The sequence below is a fragment of the Cydia strobilella genome, chromosome 15, assembly GCF_947568885.1.
Source record: "Cydia strobilella chromosome 15, ilCydStro3.1, whole genome shotgun sequence".
Lineage (NCBI taxonomy): Eukaryota > Metazoa > Arthropoda > Insecta > Lepidoptera > Tortricidae > Cydia > Cydia strobilella.
Genome location: NC_086055.1, coordinates 4,108,642 through 4,132,098, shown reverse-complemented (window position 1 = coordinate 4,132,098; position 23,457 = coordinate 4,108,642). Strand labels below are relative to the sequence as shown.

General features: G+C 38.9%; 2 protein-coding genes across 3 annotated transcripts in view; both read left to right on the top strand.

The window, feature by feature from the left end:
• The window catches only part of LOC134747869 (23 kDa integral membrane protein-like), a 48,804-nt gene extending 43,467 nt beyond the window's left edge, over positions 1–5,337 (top strand). The window contains exons 3-6 of the mRNA XM_063682542.1: positions 942–1,100; positions 2,565–2,717; positions 3,275–3,460; positions 4,646–5,337. Of these exons, the coding sequence (XP_063538612.1) occupies positions 942–1,100; positions 2,565–2,717; positions 3,275–3,460; positions 4,646–4,714 (567 nt within the window). The 3' untranslated portion in view covers positions 4,715–5,337. The remainder of the gene's footprint in view (positions 1–941; positions 1,101–2,564; positions 2,718–3,274; positions 3,461–4,645) is intronic.
• Positions 5,338–6,648: 1,311 nt separating this feature from the next.
• LOC134747801 (E3 ubiquitin-protein ligase RMND5A) lies at positions 6,649–17,592 on the top strand. Of its 2 annotated transcripts, none has more exons than XM_063682440.1 (8): positions 6,649–6,976; positions 7,685–7,777; positions 9,233–9,393; positions 10,178–10,384; positions 10,452–10,629; positions 10,959–11,143; positions 12,746–12,897; positions 14,308–17,592. In XM_063682440.1, the coding sequence occupies exons 1-8, from the start codon at positions 6,772–6,774 to the stop codon at positions 14,372–14,374; spliced, it is 1,248 nt and encodes a 415-aa protein (XP_063538510.1). In that variant the 5' UTR covers positions 6,649–6,771; the 3' UTR covers positions 14,375–17,592. The 2 variants fall into 2 exon arrangements, with proteins under 2 accessions (XP_063538510.1, XP_063538508.1); XM_063682438.1 differs by having other exon boundaries at positions 12,731–12,897.
• Positions 17,593–23,457: the final 5,865 nt, after the last annotated feature.

Below are 23,457 nucleotides of genomic sequence, written 5' to 3'. Positions count from 1 at the left end.
TGCCCCAATGCATTGCAAATCACATGCGATTATCGCTGACGTCTGGAGTCTGGAGAGGCCGTTGGGAGAGAAATGGCGATTCTGTGTGTTTACAACTTTACACTCGCAACTATTATTAGGTACGTCCATTAAATTAGTTTCAATGTGTCACATCCATTAATTGTCTCTAAAGTATGACCTCATTGATTTTAACGTTTCAGAAGAAATCATTTCAAATTGTTTTTTGACCGCTTGTGACATGGCAAAGGCGTAGGTATATGTTATGGCTGCATGACATGATATGATAAGTCAACATATACGGTATATATATTAACTAAAACCATTTACTTAAACCTGTTAATGTTTAGGTCATAACTGAGCAACTTTTACTATGGGACCAAGGACCAACCCCGAAATCCCCTAAAAAAAATTTACTCTCTCATAGAAAATTTCAACGTCATATAAAAGTGGCCTTTCTTTCTGCTATAAGAGGGATCAAATTAGTGCCACTTTTAATAATACTTTTAAACTACTTAAATAATATTTTTAAACATACTAATTTCCTCATAAGTGATGTAAAAAGCAGTAGGTACTATACTCCTATGTGTCATATGGTAGCATTACTTACATCCATGTATGGTAGCAACATTATTTCCACCTTGGGCGTTAACACTTAAATCCCTCACTAGTTACGATCGGGATTCTATTTTAGAATCCCTCGCTAGTCTCGCTACGCTCGGGATTTTATTAGGGTCCTGCGTTTCGTTCAGGATTCAATGTACGCCCTCGTCGTAAATATGTCATTTTGCTCTCTTGTGACACATTCTACTATTCTTATTGCTCTTAGCAGAAAGTGTTCGGCGACCGGATAGATGTAATAAGTACTAAAGAACGTCTATAAGCGACACATATGACATGACATGCATGTCGATATGACTTATCTTGTGTGCTTTTTCTCGCAGTTGGCGAGCTTGGCGCTGATCGGCGTCGGCGTTGCGGCGTTACTAATCGTACACGGAGATGGCCCCATCGTTGTCATCGTTGTCGGCGCCATTGCCTTCGTCATCTCGTTCCTGGGCTGCTGTGGTGCCTTAATGGACAGCCAGTGCATGTTGTTCTCCGTGAGTATAGTTCGTAAATAGTGGCGCTGTGAGTTGTAGAATGGCTGTAGACCTCGCGAACCCCCATGGCTCCGACAATTTCTAAAAAATTCGAAAAGAGAGTTGACTAATGACATATTTCTCAATGGAGTTGACGAAAAAATTCATGTATTTCTCACAAAATTTAACGAAATTCAGTCGAGACAAGCTGTTCGTTGGAAGAGAACAGCCGGACACAGTAGAAGCATATTTGCCAAGCTTTAAAGGAAACGCCGCAAAAAAAAAAACTTATATATATTTCGACACTCTCAAGGGAATCAAAATTTATAGGGTAGGTACATGTAACATGCTAAAATTTGGCAAGTAATACCGTCATTCGTCATACACTATTTTACGCAATTCATCATTCGCTTGCCCTTGTCCCATTCACTTGGGGTCGGCGCAGCATGTCTTTTTCTTCCATACATCTCTGTCACCCGTCATCTCATCATTCACTTGCGTTAGTTTCATATCATCTTTCACACAGTCCATCCACCTTTTCCTCGGTTTTCCTCTCCTCGTACTTCCCTCCACATTCATTCTTAATACCTTTCTCGTCACATGACTTTCATCCCTCCGCATCACATGCCCGTACCATGCTAGGCGATTTGCCCTTACTTTTTCTGTTATGGGTGCAACTTTCAGGCTTCCTCTTATATACTCATTCCTTATCCTATCCATTCTCGTCACGCCACACATCCACCTTAACATTCTCATCTCCGCTACATGCAATCTCTTTTCATCCTTCACCTTTAGGGCCCAACACTCTGATCCATACATGACGACAGGTCTTATGATCGTTTTATAAATTTTACCCTTCAACCGAAGGGGCATACGGGCGTCACAAATGGTTCCCGTAACCTGTCGCCATTTCATCCATCCTGTGCTAATCCGGTTTTTCACGTCACGGTCAATATCACCATCGCACTGTACGAGCGAACCGAGGTACTTGAAGTCGGAGCAGACCGGCAATGTAACGCTATCGAGTTCTATGGCAGCAAAACTGGAGAGACCGCCAAAATCGCAGAACATGTGTTCTGTTTTAGATCTGCTGATCTTTAGGCCAACATTCTCCAATTTTTGCCGCCATTTCTCAAGTCTGCTCTGCATCTCTAGTTCGTTTTCACCTACAAGCACAATGTCATCAGCAAACAGCATACACCAAGGTGCCTCCTCCTGTATGTCCGATGACAGTGCGTCCATAACTAGCAGGAAGAGGTAAGGGCTTAAAGCCGATCCCTGGTGCAAGCCTACTGTGACACTGAACCTGTCGGTGGTGCCAGCTGCTGACCGGACGCGTGTACAACATCGGTTGTACATTGACCGGATTAGCTCCACATACTTCCCAGGCACGCATTTCTCTTCTCAGAGCCCACCACAAAACCTCTCGGGGTACTCGATCGTATGCTTTTTCGAGGTCAACTAATATTGCTTCATTGCCTACAGTATTCAATCCTGCTGATCATCCTGATGAACCTGAAGACCGCATTGGCGACGACGATCGTGGTGGCTCAGGACTCCATTAAGACCACAGCCACGGCTCTGCTGCAGCAGCAGTTCGAAACTGACAACCAGTCCATATCCTGGATTGAGGACGCGGTGAGTTAAAATTCATATTTACTGTTTTGATGTACCTATGTCAGAGACTGCTGAGACCCCCTTATATCCTAATTCCCAAGCAATAGCAGCCTGCAACTTTATCCTACCTATCGTCCTAATCTCTTTAATTTCTTCTCTTCCATCGGGTCTTCGAACCCTTACGGAAGGACAAGGGTCTTGTAATTCAAGCTCGATTCAACATTCAACCCGCTAAGTTATTTGTTGAGAGATCGGGCCCCTGTTTCAACACGCTGACAATTATCGCCTATTGATAATTCCCTGCACATTGCTGGTCCAACAAGTAAGCATTAACGCTATGCACCGTCGTTAGTTTACTGACTCAGCAGAGCGATGGAGTCATATAATATCATGTAGCTGACAGCTGGATAGATAAATAGAAGCTACTGTTCCCAGCGATTTTAAATAATTAATCGAATCAAGCGTTACTTTGCGAAAATCCATATTTAATTAAAACAATTATATTACTTTGTCAAAGCAATATTATTGTTTTAATTGACAGCGATTTAAACTTTAACCCAATTCCTTTTTTCTTCCAGTTGAAGTGTTGCGGCACGCACGGCGCCCGCTCGTACCCGTACCTGAAGCTGCCGGTGTCTTGTTGCAACGAAGACAACTGCACCATCGTCAACGCGTACCCTGGCTGCAACGGTGCGCTAAATGAGTTCGTCGAGGACTTCGGACTGGGCACCGCTGGCTGCTGCGTGCTGCTGGTCGCCATTGAGGTGAGTTGCAGGTCACCGTGAGTTGACTGTATTTTTCTTTTGAGCGGCTATATTTTTGGGTGGTGGGAGGTGGGTCAATAACAAAATGTTTTTGTCCCCCTAATTCTTTGAACATATTTTTGACGAAGTGTTTCGATATTTCTTTATGTTGTCGAATCCCACCAACCCACCATAGAAAACGGCAAAGAGGTCAAAACGCCCTTGATATTAAGTTAAGGGTAAGGTTAAAAGTCCCTGGGTTCGAAGCAGTAGTTGCGATGACGATGCAATAGGGGGAGAACTAGAAAATGAAAAGACTACTCGGTAACTCAAATAACTTTAATTATACTATATGCAGACGTTGGTTAATCAGGGGATATATGGTAAAAGACGGTGCACGCTACTTAGATGCTGGATGTTACAAAACATCTGCTCTGGATCAGCTAAGTTCTGGCTGATTTCGAGAAGCTATTTAGGTACTAGACTAGCAACATCCAGCCTTTAAACCAAATACACTCAATGAACCGGGTCACTGCTCTTAGATTGTGCGAATCACATGCCTTTGTTGATTAGTAATTGATCCTCCGGCACACAACAATCATACTATAATACCTACTCTAATGAAAAAATATAGATCAATTGACAGTTGCGAGAAAATTACGGAATTAAAATAAATACAGTATCAGTGAGTAAGAGATTATGGTTATGTCCGACTTGATGCATTCATCCCTCTTGCACTTACCTACTATAGAGTTTTTTTTTTAAGTTGGTGAACTACTGTATGAACCGCGGGGAAGCCCTCACTTTATTTTATTAAAAAAACACATTTAACCCTCAGCATTAATAGTACATTGTGCAACATGGGGCGCAAGTTAAATATTGCAAACGAGAGTATAGTTAAATCGCGACGGCTTGCCGGAGCGATTTATAGACTCGAGTTTGCAATATTATTACGCCCCAGGTTACACACAATGTTTTTCATCACACTTGCGATACAAAAATGAAGTATAAAGACAAAAAAACTGTTAATTATAATACTAGAAACTTCATAACTCCTTAGGGAAAACGCTTTTTCTATAGTTCCCGCTAAGCCTGCGTGCAATTCCTCATTTACTGAGCGAGTGTGATGAAAACTTTAGAGCAGCCCAGACCTCTGATTTAAGAATGCAACGGTAAAACGCTAATAACGAAATTTCTCTGTTTCAGTTCATTGCAGTGATCTTCGCCCTTTACCTGGCCAACTACGTGGCAAACAAGTATAAGAGCCGCTACTGATTTGATTGGTACCGGGCGTGGTGGAGGAACTAGAAGCGGTGATCACGCTCGTGGCACAAATGTGAAGTTTAGCGGGCCAACATTTTCATACTGTTGAACACCAGTGGTACACCACTCACATTTCACAACTACTTGTGTCTAGCTAAGACTAGTTTAGTTTTTAGTTGGAACGTTGTGTACAATGCTGTAGAAACCAAGCTAAGTATTAGGTAGGTACTGCCAATTTAACCACTTGTTACTTGGCGGGTTGTCTTTTTCACGAATCAAGCATTTCACTTTATTTTGTAAATAAGTAGGTAAGTATGTACTTTTTACATTAATGCTTTTAAATACCTGGTTATTTATGTTACAAGTTTGTAAGTTATTTTGTAAATAAGTATGTACTGTTTACATTAATGTTTATAAATGACTGGTTATTTATGGTACAAGTTTGTAAGTAGTTGTACTTTATTGTGCGAACTTAGTTTTCGGGTGTATTTTATAATATAGGGTTTTATGCGTGTTGGGGCTGTATTGTAATAGTTATCTGTTTTACAAGAGGGCAAAGATGTTGTTTAACCCCTCGTGATAATATTGATAGGTACCCGATTAAGCGACATTTCAAAAATTCAACCACGAGCATAGCGAGTAACAAACGTTGCTACCGAATGAAACACTTTTGTTCACCACACCAACGCGACTAAAATTATATATACAAACTATAAAACATTACAAATCAAATCCAAATGAACATTATTAAATAACTGTAAGTATATATTTTTCACCTCCACAGCTCGAACAAGCCTACTTTCGTCACGCCCTGGAGTGAGGAAAGTGCGACTTTCCTCACTCCAGGGAGTGAAACAAAGTAGCTTTTTAATTTAGTGAAGACCATGAACTGCCACTTCATACTTCTATTACAAATTCTTTTTTTTTTCTCTGTACTATTCTGTGTAATTCGAAATACATTTTAACATTTAATATGTTCTCACTACTGAGGTGAAAAATTATATGTACAACACGAGAGCAAAGTTATTTTACATCTCGTGTTTTTGAGTCCCTCGCTACGCTCAAGAGTCTAACTTAGAATCATTCAATTAGGATATTTCCCTTTCTCGGGACTCAAAATAAACACTCGCAAGAAAAACCAACTTTCCTCTCTTGTTGCACAAATAACTATTTTACGAGTGTAAGTATTCGTTTTTCATTGTCAATGTTTAATAATTTTTTTTTAATAAGTAATTTGCTAATATAATAGTATTTTTATAGTTATGTGTTTTTATTCAAGCCCAAGCATCACAAGGGTGATTCATCCGTAGAATCACCGTCATAGATTAGTATATGTTATTGATCACCGTATTCCTAATATCCCGAAGTTATTCTTTTTGCACATCATCAAACAGCAGGTACCTAGCTTCCTTGTAAACGATTTTTACAGTTTGACCAGCTTTCCTTTTTATCTGAAGACAAGATCACAAATCCAGATCGGGATAGGGAAAGGATAACCTTTGGATCTTTGGATATTCTATAAGGGCACGTCCGCGTCCCGAGTCCGACTGGATGATCAAATTGACAATTTGATCAGAAAAAAAAAATTGACGTCAATCCCATCTAGCGTACGTTTTTTACGTACACCATTTCGTAGTTGAATCGGCGAGCCAATATAATTTTTTTTTTTTGTTCACATCACTTGATTAAATTTGATAATTTAATCAGATTGTGCAAAAAATTGTCCCGTCTGGATCGACCTCTTGTCTATGAAAAGTGAAATTTAATAATGAAAAGTGTTATTAAAGTCTATGGAATGTTGACTTATGGATTTAAAAAAAGGAAGACTGTAGGTATATCTGAAACTGACTTATGAAATTTAATCTTACTGAAGAAAAGGCAGTATGGCCTATGGTCTTAGCCTGTCCAGAAGGACGAATAAAAAAAAAAAAGTCTATGGAATGGAAATTTGACAGTGACAGCTGATAGAGGTTCATTGACATGAGTGACAAGACAAAACAAAATGTCTTTCGTGTTTTCATTTAGCAATATTTAAAATATTACAATGATTCCTAGCTTCCAATAGCTATATGAGTATTTCTGCAATTCCATACAGTACAGGTTTTTTGGTTAATTGTTTTGAGGTTATCCCGGCCGCCATGGATTCTTGTATCGGAGTTGAACAAGATTTGGACAAAGCATTAACTAAATTCAATGGTTTACACGAACACACAAACAAGTGCCTCGAGGATGTTATTAAACAGGTTGAAGAGCTGAGGAAAGAAATAGCTAATCGTAAGATTTTTCCACGCAATAACGTTTTCTTTGTTCTCCTTGATATGACCTATTTGTGTACTTTGATGTTTGTATAATAACAGCCTAAACTCTAAAGTGAATTGATACTAAACGGTGGTTTATTACTGTCTGTATCTTTTATAGTATTAGGTTGATATCATATACATGCAAAAGCAAAAGTGAAAGGCCTATTTAGTATTCTAACTCTAATATGGTTTCAATGCATTTAATAACTGTATTTAAACTACAGATTTTTTTAAACCTAATACTTTTTGGGAGATTATTTAAAATGTAGCATGTCACCTAAGCCAACAAACATGTCACCTAAGCCAACAAAACCATTTGACACTACATTCATGACACTCAGCCGATCTGAGCAGCATATTAGGCTAAGCCCAATGCATATGTGCCATTTTCAATCAGAAGGATACTTATTGTCAGTTGTCAATACGGCACTATTTCCATATAGCTTCAATTTGAAATCAACCTTATGGATAAGAGACAATGTGGTACCTTTTGGTTGAAAATGTCACATATGATGGGTAAAGGTGTTTATAGTACAAAACAAAATTATGTTCATAGATAGATAGACATGCTATTTAACCATAATATATTTTTGGCTAACCAAAAATGAGCTGCCATATTATACTCAGAACCTCCTCATTCCATTAAGCAAATGTTTTACATGAATTTCAAATTTGGTTCCAGAGTGCGCAAATTCAGCATTGTCACAAGAGCAGGTGGCAGGCGTGAGCGAGCTGGCGGCCTCCATCAAGCAAAATGTTGCAAATCTCTCTACAGGTATCTAAATATTTTCTTGATAGAATAGAATAGAAATAATTTATTCGTTAGCACACACAACTAGAAAATTATACAAAACAGAGAAACATAAAAAAGAAAAAGTGCCACCAAATGGTTTCACCTCAGCATGTTGCTGGCGACTTCCAGCGCTGATCTTCCGGTGAGACTGTCCGGTGAAACAGGCACGACAGGTAACAAGAAAAACAACAAAATTAATATAACATACAAAAGACATAGACAGAAATAAGTTCAAAATACATTGATATGACATGACATCAAATTGATATGACATCAATACACATTCACAAAGGTCAATACACAAAGGTGCTCAATTTCGTTGGCAGTATAGGTAAAGGGTAAGGGTAAGGGGGGGAGGGGAAAGGGTATAACAACTTCATTTGAAATGATTAACCCTACGCTATGAGCATTTTGCAGCCCATGGCAAAAAAACTGTTATTACTTGAACAGTGAACACAGTACAGTTGACAGATAATTTTTAGATACTACTAAGTGTAAAATTAATAAATGTTACCTTTTCTAATAGGTTTTGATTTATTTTAAATGATTAAAAACTGATTTATCTATTATAACAAAAAATCTTGTTAAGTATGGGCGGCAAAATGCTTCCACGAAAAGGCGTGACTACTCTAGGGTTAAAATTACAATATGTGCATGTATCTAAATTCATTTTACAATTTAAACCCCAAACCAAATTGTAACATTAGGACAAAAAAAAACCCTATACTACCCATGTATAGACGAGTCTCGAGCTAATGATGTTTGTTTGATATTTCAAAGTTATTTAATGAATATGCTAGTCATTAGATGAGCCAAATTAAGAACATTTGTAAACCTGTGATGAGCCGAATTAAGAACATTTGTAAACCTGTTTATAATTGTATTTAAACTAAGGGGCCCACTGACTATCAGTCCACCGGACGATATTGGCCTGTCAGTTAGAACAATAATTTGACAGTTCCGAACAACTATAGACAATTATAGACAATGATTAAAATGATAAACAAGTAGAGGTTAACTTAACTTAGTGGCCTTTAGTCCTAATTTTTATAAATAAAATAAAAAATCACATCTCAATTAGTTACAGCCTAATTTTTTATAGACATAGACATAATTTATTGGTAATAAGGTATTACAGGCAGGTCACAATTTTTTTTTATAAATTTGTTAGTTGCGGCTTTTCTATGCGGACCTGCCTATTGACATGTAAAGATCCCTTGGCATACTTACAAATTATTGAATTTGCAAGTATGTCAAGGGATCTTTCAAAAAAATTCCACCTTCTAGATATTTTTCGAAGGTATTTATCTAGGATTTTTACCTAGTCCCTGCATCAAAGAATTATCGTATGCCACACAACAACTACCATACTGTTATAGATGTATCATGAATTGTTTTTGAAACTTGCACCTGGTTTTAAATAAATAATTAAATCAGATCACAGAGAGCTGCACGCGACGGTGTCCCGCGTGGGCAAGTCCATCGACCGTCATTTCATCGCGGACTACGCGTCCGTGGCCCCCAAGGCCGAGAGCTTCTGTAATGATGCCAATCGGCCTATCATGGAGCAGGCCATAGCGCAACATCTATACCGACAGGTAGGCTTTACCTAAGTCTTAACAGTCCGTAACTCCCAAAACCGAGAGATTCTGCATAGATAGCAGGCCATAGCACACCATCTATACCGACAGGTAGGCTTTACCGAGGTCTAACAGTCCGTAACTCCCAAAACCGAGAGATTCTGCAATGATGCCAAAAGGCATCATGGAGCAGGCCATAGCGCACCATCTATACCGATAGGTTGGCTTTACCGAGGTCTAACAGTCCGTAACTCCCAAAACCGAGAGATTCTGCAATGATGCCAAAAGGCGTCACGGAGCAGGCCACAGCGCACCATCTATACCGACAGGTAGGCTTTACCGAGGTCTAACAGTCCGTAACTCCCAAAACCGAGAGATTCTGCAATGATGCTAAAAGGCATCATGGAGCAGGCCATAGCGCAACATCTATACCGACAGGTTGGTCTTGTTTGTCACCGCCGTGGTATTAAACAAAAACCATCCATCATTCACTCCTTCTGTAGTTTCTGCAATGATGCCAACAGGCATCATGGAGCAGGCTATTGTACAATATCAGTACCGATAGGTAGACTTCACTGGGGTCTTGTTATGCTAAATATTAACGAGAACCATTCTGTCAAAGTTTGCTTGTATGAAAAGTTTGACAATTATAGTTTGGCAAAGGGTGTCATTAATTAATCAAAACTGAACCTCGTCACTTTGAAACAAAGCTCAAAATCATGTGGGAAATATATTCCCTCTGCCTTAAACGTGGATCAGTTTGCTAATTGTGTGTTTTGTTAATTTTATTATTCATCGACAGGGTCTAGAAGAAGCCGGCGACGCATTCGTGGCCGCATCCGGCTGCGGGCCGGTAGCCCGAGCGTGTACGTTCGCACTGCTGCAACGCTGCGCTGCCGCCTTGGCCGAGGGCGACCCTTCTGCTGCATTAGAGTGGGCGGAACGCCATTCGGCGGACTTACAGCACAGCCCGTTGCCTTTTACTCTACATCGTATGCAAGCCTTAAAGGTGTGTGTTTTCACTTTTGCTGGCGGTGGTTTTTGTGTAAAATTGTCTTATGATCTTTTCTCGTCAGCTGGGCCGCGAGCAAGGCGTGGGCACGGCCATAGAGTACGTGCGGCGCGTGTTCCCCGCGCACGCGGCGCGGCACGAGCGCGCGCTGCAGGCGGCGGTGTGCGCGCTCGCGTGGTGCGCGCCCGGCGCGCCGCCCCCGCCGCAGCAATACCGCCACCTGCTCGACCCTAAGGCACTGGGTGAGTGCAACCAACTAGAATTACTATAGATTCTATAGTTAGTAGTTAGTGACTAGAGCTCAAGATGGGGATCCTTTTAATTTACCAAAACTTTTTTGACCAAATTTCGTTTCTCAACCAAATTTTACCCACTGCACGTTTGTCAAATGAATCTTTCCCGTATAAACATTTGACAAACTTAAAATCCGACAAATGATCATTTCCCAAACTGTTACTTTGCAACTTTTATAAGACCCTGTTTGTCCCCAAATGTTTTATTATAATAAATGTTCGCCCAAATTTATTTTTGTCAAATAAATCATTGGACAAAATAATTTTGTCCAAATCAGGCGCGGAGGCGGGCGAGCTGTTCGTGCGCGAGGCGTGCGCGCTGCTGCGCCTGGCGCCGCTGTCGCCGCTGGCCGGCGCCGTGCTGGCGGGCGCGCGCGTGCTGCCCGCGCTGCACGACCTGCGCGCCAAGATGACGCATCCGCACGTCGTGGCCGCCTGGGCCGACGAGGAGCTGCCGCTCGAGGTGAGTGCGGTGCGGTGCGGTGCGGTGCGGTGCGCCATGCTGACATGGGCGAATCCACTTTTAGAACACTGATTTCGTGTTTTAGACTCCCTAGCAAAGAAAAATCGATTTTTCAAAAACAATGTTGGGTTTTTATTGTTTTGTTTACACGGGCATTATTAGGTACAGAAATATTTAATTAACACATTAAAATTAACAACTTGATCAGATAAAAGTTACATTTTGATACGGTAACGCAGCAGAAAAATACAAAAATGGTGTGTCCCTGATTTTTGTATGGGAGAAAACTGCTGTACAAAATGTAGGTATATTTTATCTGATCAACTTGTTAATTTTAATGTTTGGGGACTACATAAAGGCAGCATCCTATAACGCCATTCTAAAGCTTTGTGACTTAAGGAACAGCACTGTAAACAAGGCCAAAAATACTACTTTTAAATTACTTCAATCACTGAATTACACAGAGACAGGAGCTATACAGAGTGTCACCTAACCCTAGTTTATTTAAGTTTTTAGTTTTAAGTATTACATTTATATTTTAAATTTATGTTATATGATAAAGTATGACTTGCATACGAAACAAAATTCTGTTGTACAAATGTAACTGGTTCCCCGCGATACAGGTGCAACCTAGTGTGGGGGCCCCTGGTAACTATGTTTTGTAAATCTGTTTGTGAAATAAACTATTCTATTCTATTCTAAAATGTGTTAAATTAATACTTATGGATCGAGTATTGATTTTTCTATGCTACGGAGTCTAGGGACACGAGATTAAGTGTTCTAAAAGTTGATTCACGCACATATGTCATACGAGGGTCGATCAAGAAGTACCCGTGTTAGGAATAAAGACTCATTTCTCTTTTTTTTTCTTTATATTTCAACATTATGAATTAAAATTTTAGGTCTCTATACTTTTCCCAACGTCCATTTTTTTACCGCTACAAAAATACAATTTCTCAAACTGCGAAATACGCTTCTGTCTTGGTGATGACCTTTTTGAGCTGAATTTCTTATCCCCAAGTCACATTCTCATGTTAGAGAACAGGATAAAGCCGCAGGAAGGCAGATCCGGTGAATACTGCAGTCGCATCAAAAGCGATTCATTGTGCAAGATTTTTGAATTATTATTAATCGAATCTAACCATTGTAAACGTTACAAACAAACCGTTCCAAAACCATGAATTCAAATGAATACATTAATAATGAAAAAATATTTTAATTACACAATTTTTTGATCACAGAGGTTCTTATGAATGGACATAATTATGCTTGCTTTGTACTGCAGACTGCAATTGAATGTTGTAAAATAAATGAATCAGATGAAGTTTTCACCGAGACACCTCTAAAATGTACTCGTAACTACCGCTTTAATAATAAACATAAAGTCAGAATACCTACCAGAAAATACTCTATCACAGATTAATAAATAGTTACTACGTCTATCCAAACTAATATGGGATGTCAGCATATAATGGACGCGGTTATGGCGCGATAATGACATAAAACTGCGATGTTTTCTCTATTACATACCTCGCTTAACCGTGTCCATCATACGCCCTTACTAAACAATATTGAACCGTGTCGAAGTTCATAAACCTGCAGGTGGACCTCGGCGAGGACGGCGGCGGCTACCACTCGGTCTTCGCCTGCCCCATACTTCGCCAGCAGGCTTCGGAACACAACCCTCCGATGAGGCTGTTATGCGGACATGTCATCTCGAGAGACGCGCTTAATAAACTCGCCATGGGCGTGAAGTGAGTATAACTTTACAATAACAAGGCTATTTTAGTCCGTCTTCGCCTGCCCCATACTTCGCCAGCAGGCGTCGAATCCGCATCTGCATCCGCATCCGCAGATGTCAAAACATCGGCATCCGCAACATCCCTGAGTCGGATCACAACTCTCCCATGAGACTCTTGTGCGGACATGTCATCTCGAGAGAATCGCTAGAGTTTATTAAAATTCACCAGGGTCGTCAAGTAAGTTTACAGTAGCCAATGATACCACGGGTACTGCTGCCTTCGCCTGCCTCATGCTTCGCCAGCAGGCGTCCGGAAACAACCCTCCAGTGCGATTGTTATGCGGACATGTCATCTCGAGATATTTTATTTATTTATTTAAGGTTTACCAACAATTGTTGACATCGATACATTAATAATGTACTAAGCTAAAACATGTAAGGAGTGGTGTCACAATTACTTACAGGTAAACACCGCATGCATTTATTTTCTAATTATTTATGTTTCTAATTATTTGTGTTTTAAGAAATATTTTCGGACAGATGTTATAAATTTATTTAGTGGGTCACAGTGCATATCCGCCTTGTCACAGCAACCATTAGCAATTTTACATAACCTGCATATTGGAGAATTAGTGCCTGAAACTGTTCTTCTAAGCGGAGATATGCGCTTATTGCCACATGATTATAATGTTAACTTTAAAAATCTCTCATTGTCTTTTGGTAAATATAGTTGTGGTCTGCGGAGCTTACTTTTTCCATAGCAGTGTAATATTATTACTTACTTTGTTAAAAAAAAAGTTTTTTTATAGTCTTGTGCAGTTTGTAAGCATGATTGATACTGAGGTACTTTATTAGTTGTGTATTCAATTGTTACTTTTGTGTATCTTCATGTGGCAGTGCCAAACAAGCCCTTTTTCTACTTGTTATGAATATCAGTATTTTATATTTAATGGAACTGGTCTTATTGTACAGTCGCCATCAGATATATCGGAGCGGCCGAGGTGCTCACAAATATCTGAACACGCCTCTATTGTCAAGGCGTTAAGTGCGTGTTCAGATATTTTTGAGCACCTCGGCCGCTCCGATATATCTGATGGCGACTGTATATCTGCAAGTTTTAACATATTAGTATGTGACTGTTTCCTAAAAAAAAAACTTGTTAATTTAAGAGTGACTTTTGAATACGACGATGACGTACCCGCCGCCAATAACCCATACATTCGACATTTTAATACGACATGAAACATGGCTCCAACATTTACGTAACATGTATGAGTTTTGGTTGCTAAAAAGTTGCTTAAAATTATTTTGTAGTTATGTAAAACTTCTACTCGCTCTAACTTCTTTGCTTGCAAGAGATATTTTGCGAGTGTGTTATTCACTATGCACCCCTAAACAATCAAACCTAACTTTTTCCTTCCAGGTTGAAATGTCCGTACTGCCCGATGGAGCAGTCCCCGTCGGAGGCTCGCCAGATCTATTTCTCCTGAACGCGCGTTGTCTCCATAATAAAGTATGCAAACCACTCTTTAACCACTACTGTCTGCCTATTTTACCAACCTGACAATTGGAAGGAATTTATTGCGAATTGGCGAATTGTCATTGTCAAGCGACAAATGTCAGCATGGTGAAATAGGGGCTTGGTCACTATTAGAAGTAGAACTCGAGGCTTACACGTCTAAATTAGAACAACTCAAGTCAGTTTTACTGCCCGTAAGTCAAACTGAATTAAATGTCATATACTAAGGGGCCCGTTGCACCGAGCACAACTGACAGACTGATCAACGTCACCCGGCGCGCCGCGGCAGTTTACTATGAAACTTTCCATACAATAAAATTTAGCGAACTCTTTAACGATGACTAACAGTTTGATGCAACCGACCCTAAGAAAAAGTGACCAAGGCCTCCAGTGCCCCAGGCTGGAATCGAATCAGCGTCCTCCGCCATCGCGGCAGGCCGCGTAGCCAACATGCCAATCGCTTACGCTCCGTAGCGATCGAAACGCAACTGTCACTGTCGCACTAATATGGAAGAGTGATAGAGAGACACAAAGCGTTTCGTTGTCGTAGCGATAGCGATTGTCACCTTGGCTAGGCCGGCTGACGCCTGTGCCATTCGGCCACCGGGCCACAGCGGCATAGGTCGAATTTTTCCAAGTATATGCACTTCTTACTGAAAGCTTATGGCGCCCCCTGGCCATCCCTAAGGTAGAACAGTTTATAATCTATATAGTAGTGTTTCTCATGGAAATAAAAACAAATTAAAATATTTTCTGAAAATAAGTCATTGGAAAATCTGTACCCCTAGTGTAAATTTCATTCGATAGCGTGACGTGACGTACGCGTTTGCGTTAAGCGTCATTTTGTATGGGATTTTGAGTTACCAAAACGTCCCGCTTGGCGCGCTGTTCAAAATCCCATACAAAAATAGACATAACGCAAACGCGAACGCACGTCACGCTATCGAATGAAATTTACACTAGTTTCATTAAAAGTAACACACGTTTCATTAAAAATAGCTAAAATTGTCAGTAAAATGGATTGTAATTGTGAGGCCAAAACTAACGTGTCGTTAGGGCTATAAAAATAAAGTGAGATAGCTGCAAGACGCATCGTTATAGACAGCGAGTGCGAGTGAGACGGCCGGCCTATGATTTACGACTCTGCACGTTGATTTTGGCCCCACAATAGTCGTTTTTGTAAGACGCTTGACGGACGCCTTATACGAGCTAACCTTTTGGCTGCCATTTCTATCTTAACATCCTAAGGCCCAATGTCCTACCTATAGTACTTCTTCAGTTCGATGAAATTTAAATCATATTCAATTGGAATTGGAATCATATTTGATTGGATAGCTTTTGCTTTGTTTCGTTCAATTTTCAAACAACGCAATATCAACTCTATTTCCTAAACTTTAAATTCAAATTTCAGTGGCAAATTTTGGATTTTTCATTTGTATGGCGGGCCTTAGGTTAAATCGCGCTGTAGCTATATATGGAATCTAGGAAAACAGTAAAAGATGAGACTTGAAATTATGGAAAGGTAGCCATACGAACGAAGAAAGTTATCTAAAAATAATACACTCATGGACAAATTTAGAGGAACGCAAAAAAAAAAACCAGTAATTATACCTTTTTTTTGCGTTCCTCTAAATTTAACCATGAGTATAATATGGCTTAAATATTTTTGTAATCAAATTAAACTTTGTAACTTAGCAGCGTACATGTTTGTACCAATTTAAGATTTTTATAAAAGAAGCAATGGAGTTAGGCTCCATTTGGCTAGAAAATTAAATTAATATTTTGGCACTGTCATTTAGGGTAGCCATGAAGTTATAATATAGGCCAAATTACGCTTGAAAATATTTTTAATATTTTTAAATATAATATTTTTAAGGCAAGATGATACGCATACTCCCTGAGGGATGAAACTTATATTTTATGAAAGAAAATATGTTCCTGAACATAAATAAATAGGGTTGCCTAAAGAATAGTCAAGGCTATTTTTAATTAATTTTTGAAAAAAATAAAATACATCGACTTGCCTGACGAACGAAATAAGTTCCAATGGCCAACTTGAACAACATGCAACGGCATCCCACACCATAGGGTTGAAAAAACAAAAAAATCGTCACACACACACACATACACACACTTTTCTTTCATTCAAAGCGATTATTTCCGAAAATATTCACTTTCAAAATTAATAAAATATAGCCTAGACCATATTTCTTTAGGCAACTCTATTTATTAATGTTCAGGAACATATTTTCTTTCATAAAATATAAGTTTCGTCCGTCAGACGTATCAGTGAAGGTCGGCCATATATAACGTATTTTTCGTAACGTATCGGTTTTTAGCAAACCTTTGTTAAAATTAGTCCCTTTCTAACAAACAGAAATGTCAAAATAACAGATAAGGACAAAGTATTATCGTTTATGAATATCGCTAGAAATCATTATGGTGTAGTTTAAACTATTGCATGGAGTGTTTCATATTCATACAAATTATTATTTTATATTAATACGTCCACTTAAAGTGGGTGAACATTAACATCAAAACACGTTGCAATATGGCTTCTAATAGATTTGCCAAAATAAAAAGTCATGAGATTTTTAAATGCCTAAAATAACAGACATATATAATAGACAGTCATAGACCTTTTAACCGCTGACCATGAGTCCTTGAATAACAAAATGATTAGACATGATTTTCCGTCGGAGTGAATAGTATTTTTGCGCTATTTGTACTGTTCGTGTGGTAAAATGATGAAATCAAATTATTATTATTATACATCGGATCGGATTTGTTAGTGATTTAACTATGAATCGCGCCGAAACTAAATATGTATAGAGAAGATGAATGCTTAAAGCCAATTAAACGTTAATAACTGAGACTAGTTTAACTGTAAGATATTATACTATGTGGTAATAATAGTTATTTGTTTTTTTTTTATTATATGAAAATGATGGTAGCAATGAAAGCGAACAGTTTAGAAAAATAGGTATATGCAAGTGTGCACTGGATTTTATTTGAGACGAAATAAGGCCGAGTTTACATTTAGCGTATAAACAATTTATAAACGATTTTTTAAATAGACGGATTTAAGTTTGATATACAGTAAGGTTGTGGAATTATATCTAGACATTTTATTGTAATGCAGCAAATGTACGTAGAGAAGCGAAAATAAAATATTGATACCTACTCGAATGTTTTTTCTTCCTATTTTTTTAGGGTTCCGTACCCAATGGGTAAAACGGGACCCTATTAAAGCCTGACCAGGAATATATGATCACGCGCCATGTTGCGGAATTTCACTGGAACTAATTTTTTCATACTATACTGAACTGTCACCCTATACATGAGAATAACAGCGCCCTCTTGACAATGATCATATATTACCGGTCAGGCTTTACTAATACTCCGCTGTCCGTCCGTCTGTCACCAGGCTGTATCTCATGAACCGTGATAGTTAGACAGTTGAAATTTTCATAGATGTATTTCTGTTGCCGTTATAACAACAAATACTAAAAAACAGAATAAAATAAATATTTAAGGGGGCGCCCATACAACAAACGTGATTTTTTTTGCCGTTTTTATAGATAATGGTACGGAACCCTTCGTGTGCGAGTCCGACTCGCACTTGGCCGGTTTTTAATATTACTCTAAATCCTTTCGCAGACACTAACTTCATTTTTGCAAAATATGCATTGCTAAGGCAGTTATATAGCCCTTTCAATAACACACTTAGCACGTTAGTACAACGTGGTAAAGCAATGCTTCCTTTGACCGGCAAAGACGTCAACTGACCGCGCGACTACATCATCATCATATCAGCCTTTTATCGCCCACTGCTGAGCATAGGCCTCTCTTTTAGTACACCACTTATACCGGTCCTGAGCCAATCTCATCCAGAAGTGACTCGCAGTCTTCCGAATGTCGTCCACCCAACGAGCCAACGGACGCCAGGCACTCCTTTCGTCTGAAAGCGGCCACCATTCCGTTAACATTTTGGCCCCACCAGCCGTCACTCTGCCTGGCAACATGACCCGCCCAGCTCCATTTAAGTTTGGTAATGACGACTACAGCCCAATATCAACCTTCGTGCTTTGCGATAAGGTTAACGATGACACGCCGCAAATGATAGGTCCGGCGTTCAAGGGGCTGCTGTTAATGTACCCTGGCTAACGAGACAGAATAACAAGGAGAAACAGTTGATCCCCCCATTGAGTTATTATTACTTTAAAGAAGCCATACCATACAATGAAATTGTCGCAATCGCAACCTGTACCACGCGACCAAAACGTCGTAAGCGCCGAAAAAAATCATGGCGCTTACGCGTTTAGGTCGCGAGATTCACGCTCCGCTTCTATAGTTTGTTGGCAAAACAACTCGCGGCGCAAAATACTGGTTCTCTGTGCCGGTTCTATACGTTAGTACCTAATAATAGTCAAGTCAATATATTCTTTTCTTAAATAGGCCTAGCGACAAGCACTTTTAAACTAGGTACAACAACTAGTTCAATGGATCCTCCCTAATATTTTAGATAGGGGTTTATACGAAGATAAAGGAGACGTCACAGAGGAAGACCTAATAATGTATGTCATAGACGATTGTTCGATCGAAAGTTTAACCCTTAACCCATTCAGCGCTAATCACGACACGTTGTCGTTTTGCCTCTACGAAGTATTTTCGCTATATACCGGAAAACCCACGTTATCGGCTACGATCGTAGCTCAGCGGTGAATGTGTTATATTGGCAACGGGGCACAGGAGGCACAATTACCTTTGACAGCCTTTTTCTGAAACAGAATCATTGCTATTGAGCTTCGAGGGGGCTTGAACTGAAAACCTTTCCACGTTTGGTGCCAAACTAAACTTCGACATCAATTGAAGAAGTAGATTTCTTGAGCACCGTTTTCGACTGTTGTAAAAACTTAACTTTTATATAAAGAATAGACGAAAAAAATAAAACAAAATATGTACATAATCGAACACATTATAATATTGTAAATATCTACATTGAGGATAGTTTCGTGCTGTTCAGACAGCTCAAGATTTATAATCAAATATACATAAATAAGGGGTACATTCATATTGTAAATAAAACAACAGATACATCTATAAGGAAAGATATCTACACAATCCTAGAAATAAAATTGTGTAGATTTTTTGAGCTCTGTCCTTTTAGATATAAATGTTACATCTGAGATTAAACAATGTTTTAGTTAACTTTAAACTTTAGTCAATCCACTTTTATTTGTAGGTACTTCGTCGCCATAGTTACGTATCTTGGACAAGTGTTCATAAAACGATTATTATTTATTATATAACTTTATAAACTCATTATTAGAAGGCTATCTATATCTAAAGTAAATAATTAATGTGTAAGAATAATTCTAAGAAAGTAAGCGACAGCCCCTTGGCGTGAAATAACAACAAGATAAAGTAGATTACTCTTTTGAGAATCTATAAACAAGAAAAACCATTTGTGCGGCATATTTAAAACAAACTCAGTGTATTTCAAATTGACAAGTAATTTATTCCATTCCGAGTCCATCTCATTTGATTTCTATTTAAGACAAATTTAAATCTTAAAGCTATAAAAAATGATAGATGAATGACATTAACTACACGAATATCTTGACGTAATTTTATGATATCACAGTGCCGTCTACCTTCGCCCCGACAATTTCACTGTAACCATTTGAAAATTATTTTTCCATATTCTTTTTCATTTAAAGTAAAACTCACTGCAAGCTAAAAGTGATAATGCTCGACATGCTATTTCCCAATAGGTTAGTAACACTATGCTGTCACGTCTATTCTATTCGTAGGTTCAGGCCTAAGTGGCCAGTCAGTACCCTCTACGACCAGCCAGTTGTTAGGTATTACAAGCAGCGCACACAACAGCCTCTTTGGCGGGGCAACTAGGTTCTTCGACTGCTTCACTCTTTAACCTGGATTTCTCTCCCCCCTGCTGTAGGGTATGATGCAGTGCTCTCACCACTATTTCATCATGCCAACCCAAAGCCCGCGCACTAGTTCTTCATTTCAAGCTCAACACCGGCAAGTGATTGCTCAAACTCAGGCAGCAGTTGCATCAAAGCAGTCTTCAGTTGAATCTTAATTAGCACATTTTGCTGCTGCCCAAACCGTCAATAACCACCTTAACTCTCAGATTTCCAGTGCTGGTAAACAAAGCAATAGGTCAGGTTCCCCGGCGACTGCATCTAATTTTAAGCAACCGGCTTCATCAACATTCGGAAGTCAGACTGATAGCGCATATAGTTCAAGCAGTACAAAGAGTGGACAGCTTTCGTCACAGCAGGACTATGCTGGAAAACAACGGGGAAATGCGTCTTCGGTAGCACCCTCTTCTCAGCAGCAGAATCTTATCAGCACTTTACAAGACGCTACTTCAAAAAAATTGAAAAAAAAACTATGTGCCAGTCACGGGTCCAGGATCTGGTTTCATGGCTTCTTATTTGAAATTTTTACAAGGAGAGCGTGACACCTCTCAACCGCCGACCGGCAGAGGCGCCAGAAAGTCTACGAGTACTTGGTCGCGAACTACCACTAATAATACCGCCTTTTTCCCGTTCCGCGGGATGGCTTTCCCAATCATGCGACGCCATTTATTTCTATGTTAGGTGTCTTGTTCGTGGAATAAAATTTATCCTCATAACATAATGACCACGTCAAGTGTGATGGAAATCCCGCTCAGAGTTCGAACGGTGCAATGGGAGCGAACGTGATAAATTCGGCAATATGTAAGTATTCAGTGAAATTGTCAGTCGATTCAAACACTTAGGTACTCAGTCATTGCGAGATTTTGATCTGAAAGGATCACAAACCTCACCACTCTCACCAGTCTATCCTAGGAAAGGTAGAACTAAACAACGTTCTAAGTCTGTTTTATCCCTACCAAAAAACCGGATATTTATACTATTTTGTATCAACTTACGTATGCAGAGACTGATTAGTTTATCCCGTAAAATATTGAAAAAAACGAGGTTTGTTAACAGCAACACCTTATGTTTAGCGGCATACATGATTAAAAGAACCCGGCGTACAATACCCCTGTCATTGTACGCCGGGTCCTTTTAAAGCTTAGCTTAGCAGTTTTTACATAACTGCCCTAAAAAGGAGGATTATTTAGGATCATGACCTGTATGTATATTTCATCACGATTGCAGTTGGGGGACCTTTTAAATGGGCAAATGCAATACACCAATCGAAATGAAATATAGGTACACATACGTATATAAAATTATTTAGCTTTTCAGTTCGCTTTTAAACTGCAGTCGTGTTTTTTATTGGCCATATCTTTTGTTTCCTTTTAATTTATTGGCTTTACGCCCCCTCTTAAGTACAATAATCTGATAAAAACCCATGCATACGGAGTTCAACTGCAATCAGTTGAACTCCATTTGATTTTCAACTTTAACTCCGGTATCATAAAGTATCTAATACTAACCACTATATGTGGTATTTTCTATAAAAAGGGACCTTATTGTCGATGGCGCTTACGCCATTATAAACGATGCTCCGATATAAATACAATGCCCCGCGACGCTGCGCGGCGTAAGCGCCATCGACAATAAGGTCCCTTTTCATAGAAAATGTCCCATATCATGGATAGATTGTTAGTAAAAATAACTTTATTTGAATGGCGTTAAGGTAAACAATCAAATGAAAATAAAACAATAATCGGATGTCATATTGTAACATTTGTAACCTACACCCCACAGCACGCTTCGTGCCTACAATCTCACTATAAGTGATATATTAATTTGACTAGAAATATCTACATTAATTAATTTGGCTACAATTATTGAATAGTATTCCTAATATTAACCACTGAGACTAGTGGCGATATCGAAAAATATTGTCATTTTCACTCGACATTTTACAATACTTTTAGATCCCGACGCTCTGCCTGTGGAATAAGTTCCCTGCCGAGTTTTCCTCGGAGGACTACAGTATGGGGTTCCTCAAAAAAATAGTATACCTACGGGCTTTTTACAGTCGGTAACGCGCATGTAACACCCCCGGAGTTGTAGGCGTCGATAGGCTACGGTGATCGCTTATCATCAGGACATCCTTATGCTTGTTTGTAAACAAATTTAAACAATTGCGGACACAAAAATGTAGGTATAAAAGTATTTTGAGTGAAAATGACGACATTTTCCTTGAAATGAGATCTGCACACGAACAATATCAAAAACGGAATTAGAACAATAGTAAGGCTAAAGAAGGCTCTATGATCACAACTTTAGTGTTCATGTATACTTTGTATAATTAATAATTATTAAGAGAAAATGTCGAAACGAATTACGTCAATCGGTAAAGACATGCAGATTCCTATAATATTTTTATATTAATTAATTAGTTCCATACCCAAAGGGTAAAAACGGGACCTTATTACTAAGACTCCACTGTCCGTCTGCCTATCACCAGGCTGTAACTCGTGAACCGTGATAGCTAGACAGTTGAAAATTTCACAGATGATGTAATTCTGTTGCCGCTATAACAACAAATACAATTTTTAGTATTTGTTGTTATAGCGGCAACAGAAATACACCCACCGAGGGTTCCGTACTTTTGTACTTTTGTACGGAACCCTCGGTGGGCGTGTCCGACTCGCACTTGTCCGTTTTTTTTTAAATGTAAGCTGCGGTAATCAGTAATCAGTGTGTTTATTGTTGTCATAGGTATACAAGTTGGTACATTTTATTCGTTCAGCTATGAAACCCTGTAGGGCACTGCAATATAACTTAATTCTAACTTAATCTAACTTAAAAGGTAGGTAATAATAACCGAAAATCCTCGCAAATATGGCCATACGGCAACATCTACATTAATTTTAAATGTTGTCATGTCATAACTATCAATTGACGCAATTCTTTAATACATTTAAAAATACACACACAAAGAGAGCATTATTAAAAAATATGTAGACAAAGTTTTATGTTATAATTAATAAGATTTAGGTTTAAAAATAAGTAAATCGTAAATGATATTACTGGAAAATTGATTGTCTTAGTCAATACTACACACACTCAAATACTT

Bases quoted from the DNA above. Each gene is read 5' to 3' on its own strand.
- LOC134747801 (XM_063682438.1), top strand. From the start codon at position 6,772: ATGAGTATTTCTGCAATTCCATACAGTACAGGTTTTTTGGTTAATTGT. The intron at 7,778-9,232 runs GTATCTAAATAT...TAATTAAATCAG, and splicing joins TGTTGCAAATCTCTCTACAG to ATCACAGAGAGCTGCACGCG. The intron at 10,630-10,958 runs GTGAGTGCAACC...TGTCCAAATCAG, and splicing joins GCTCGACCCTAAGGCACTGG to GCGCGGAGGCGGGCGAGCTG.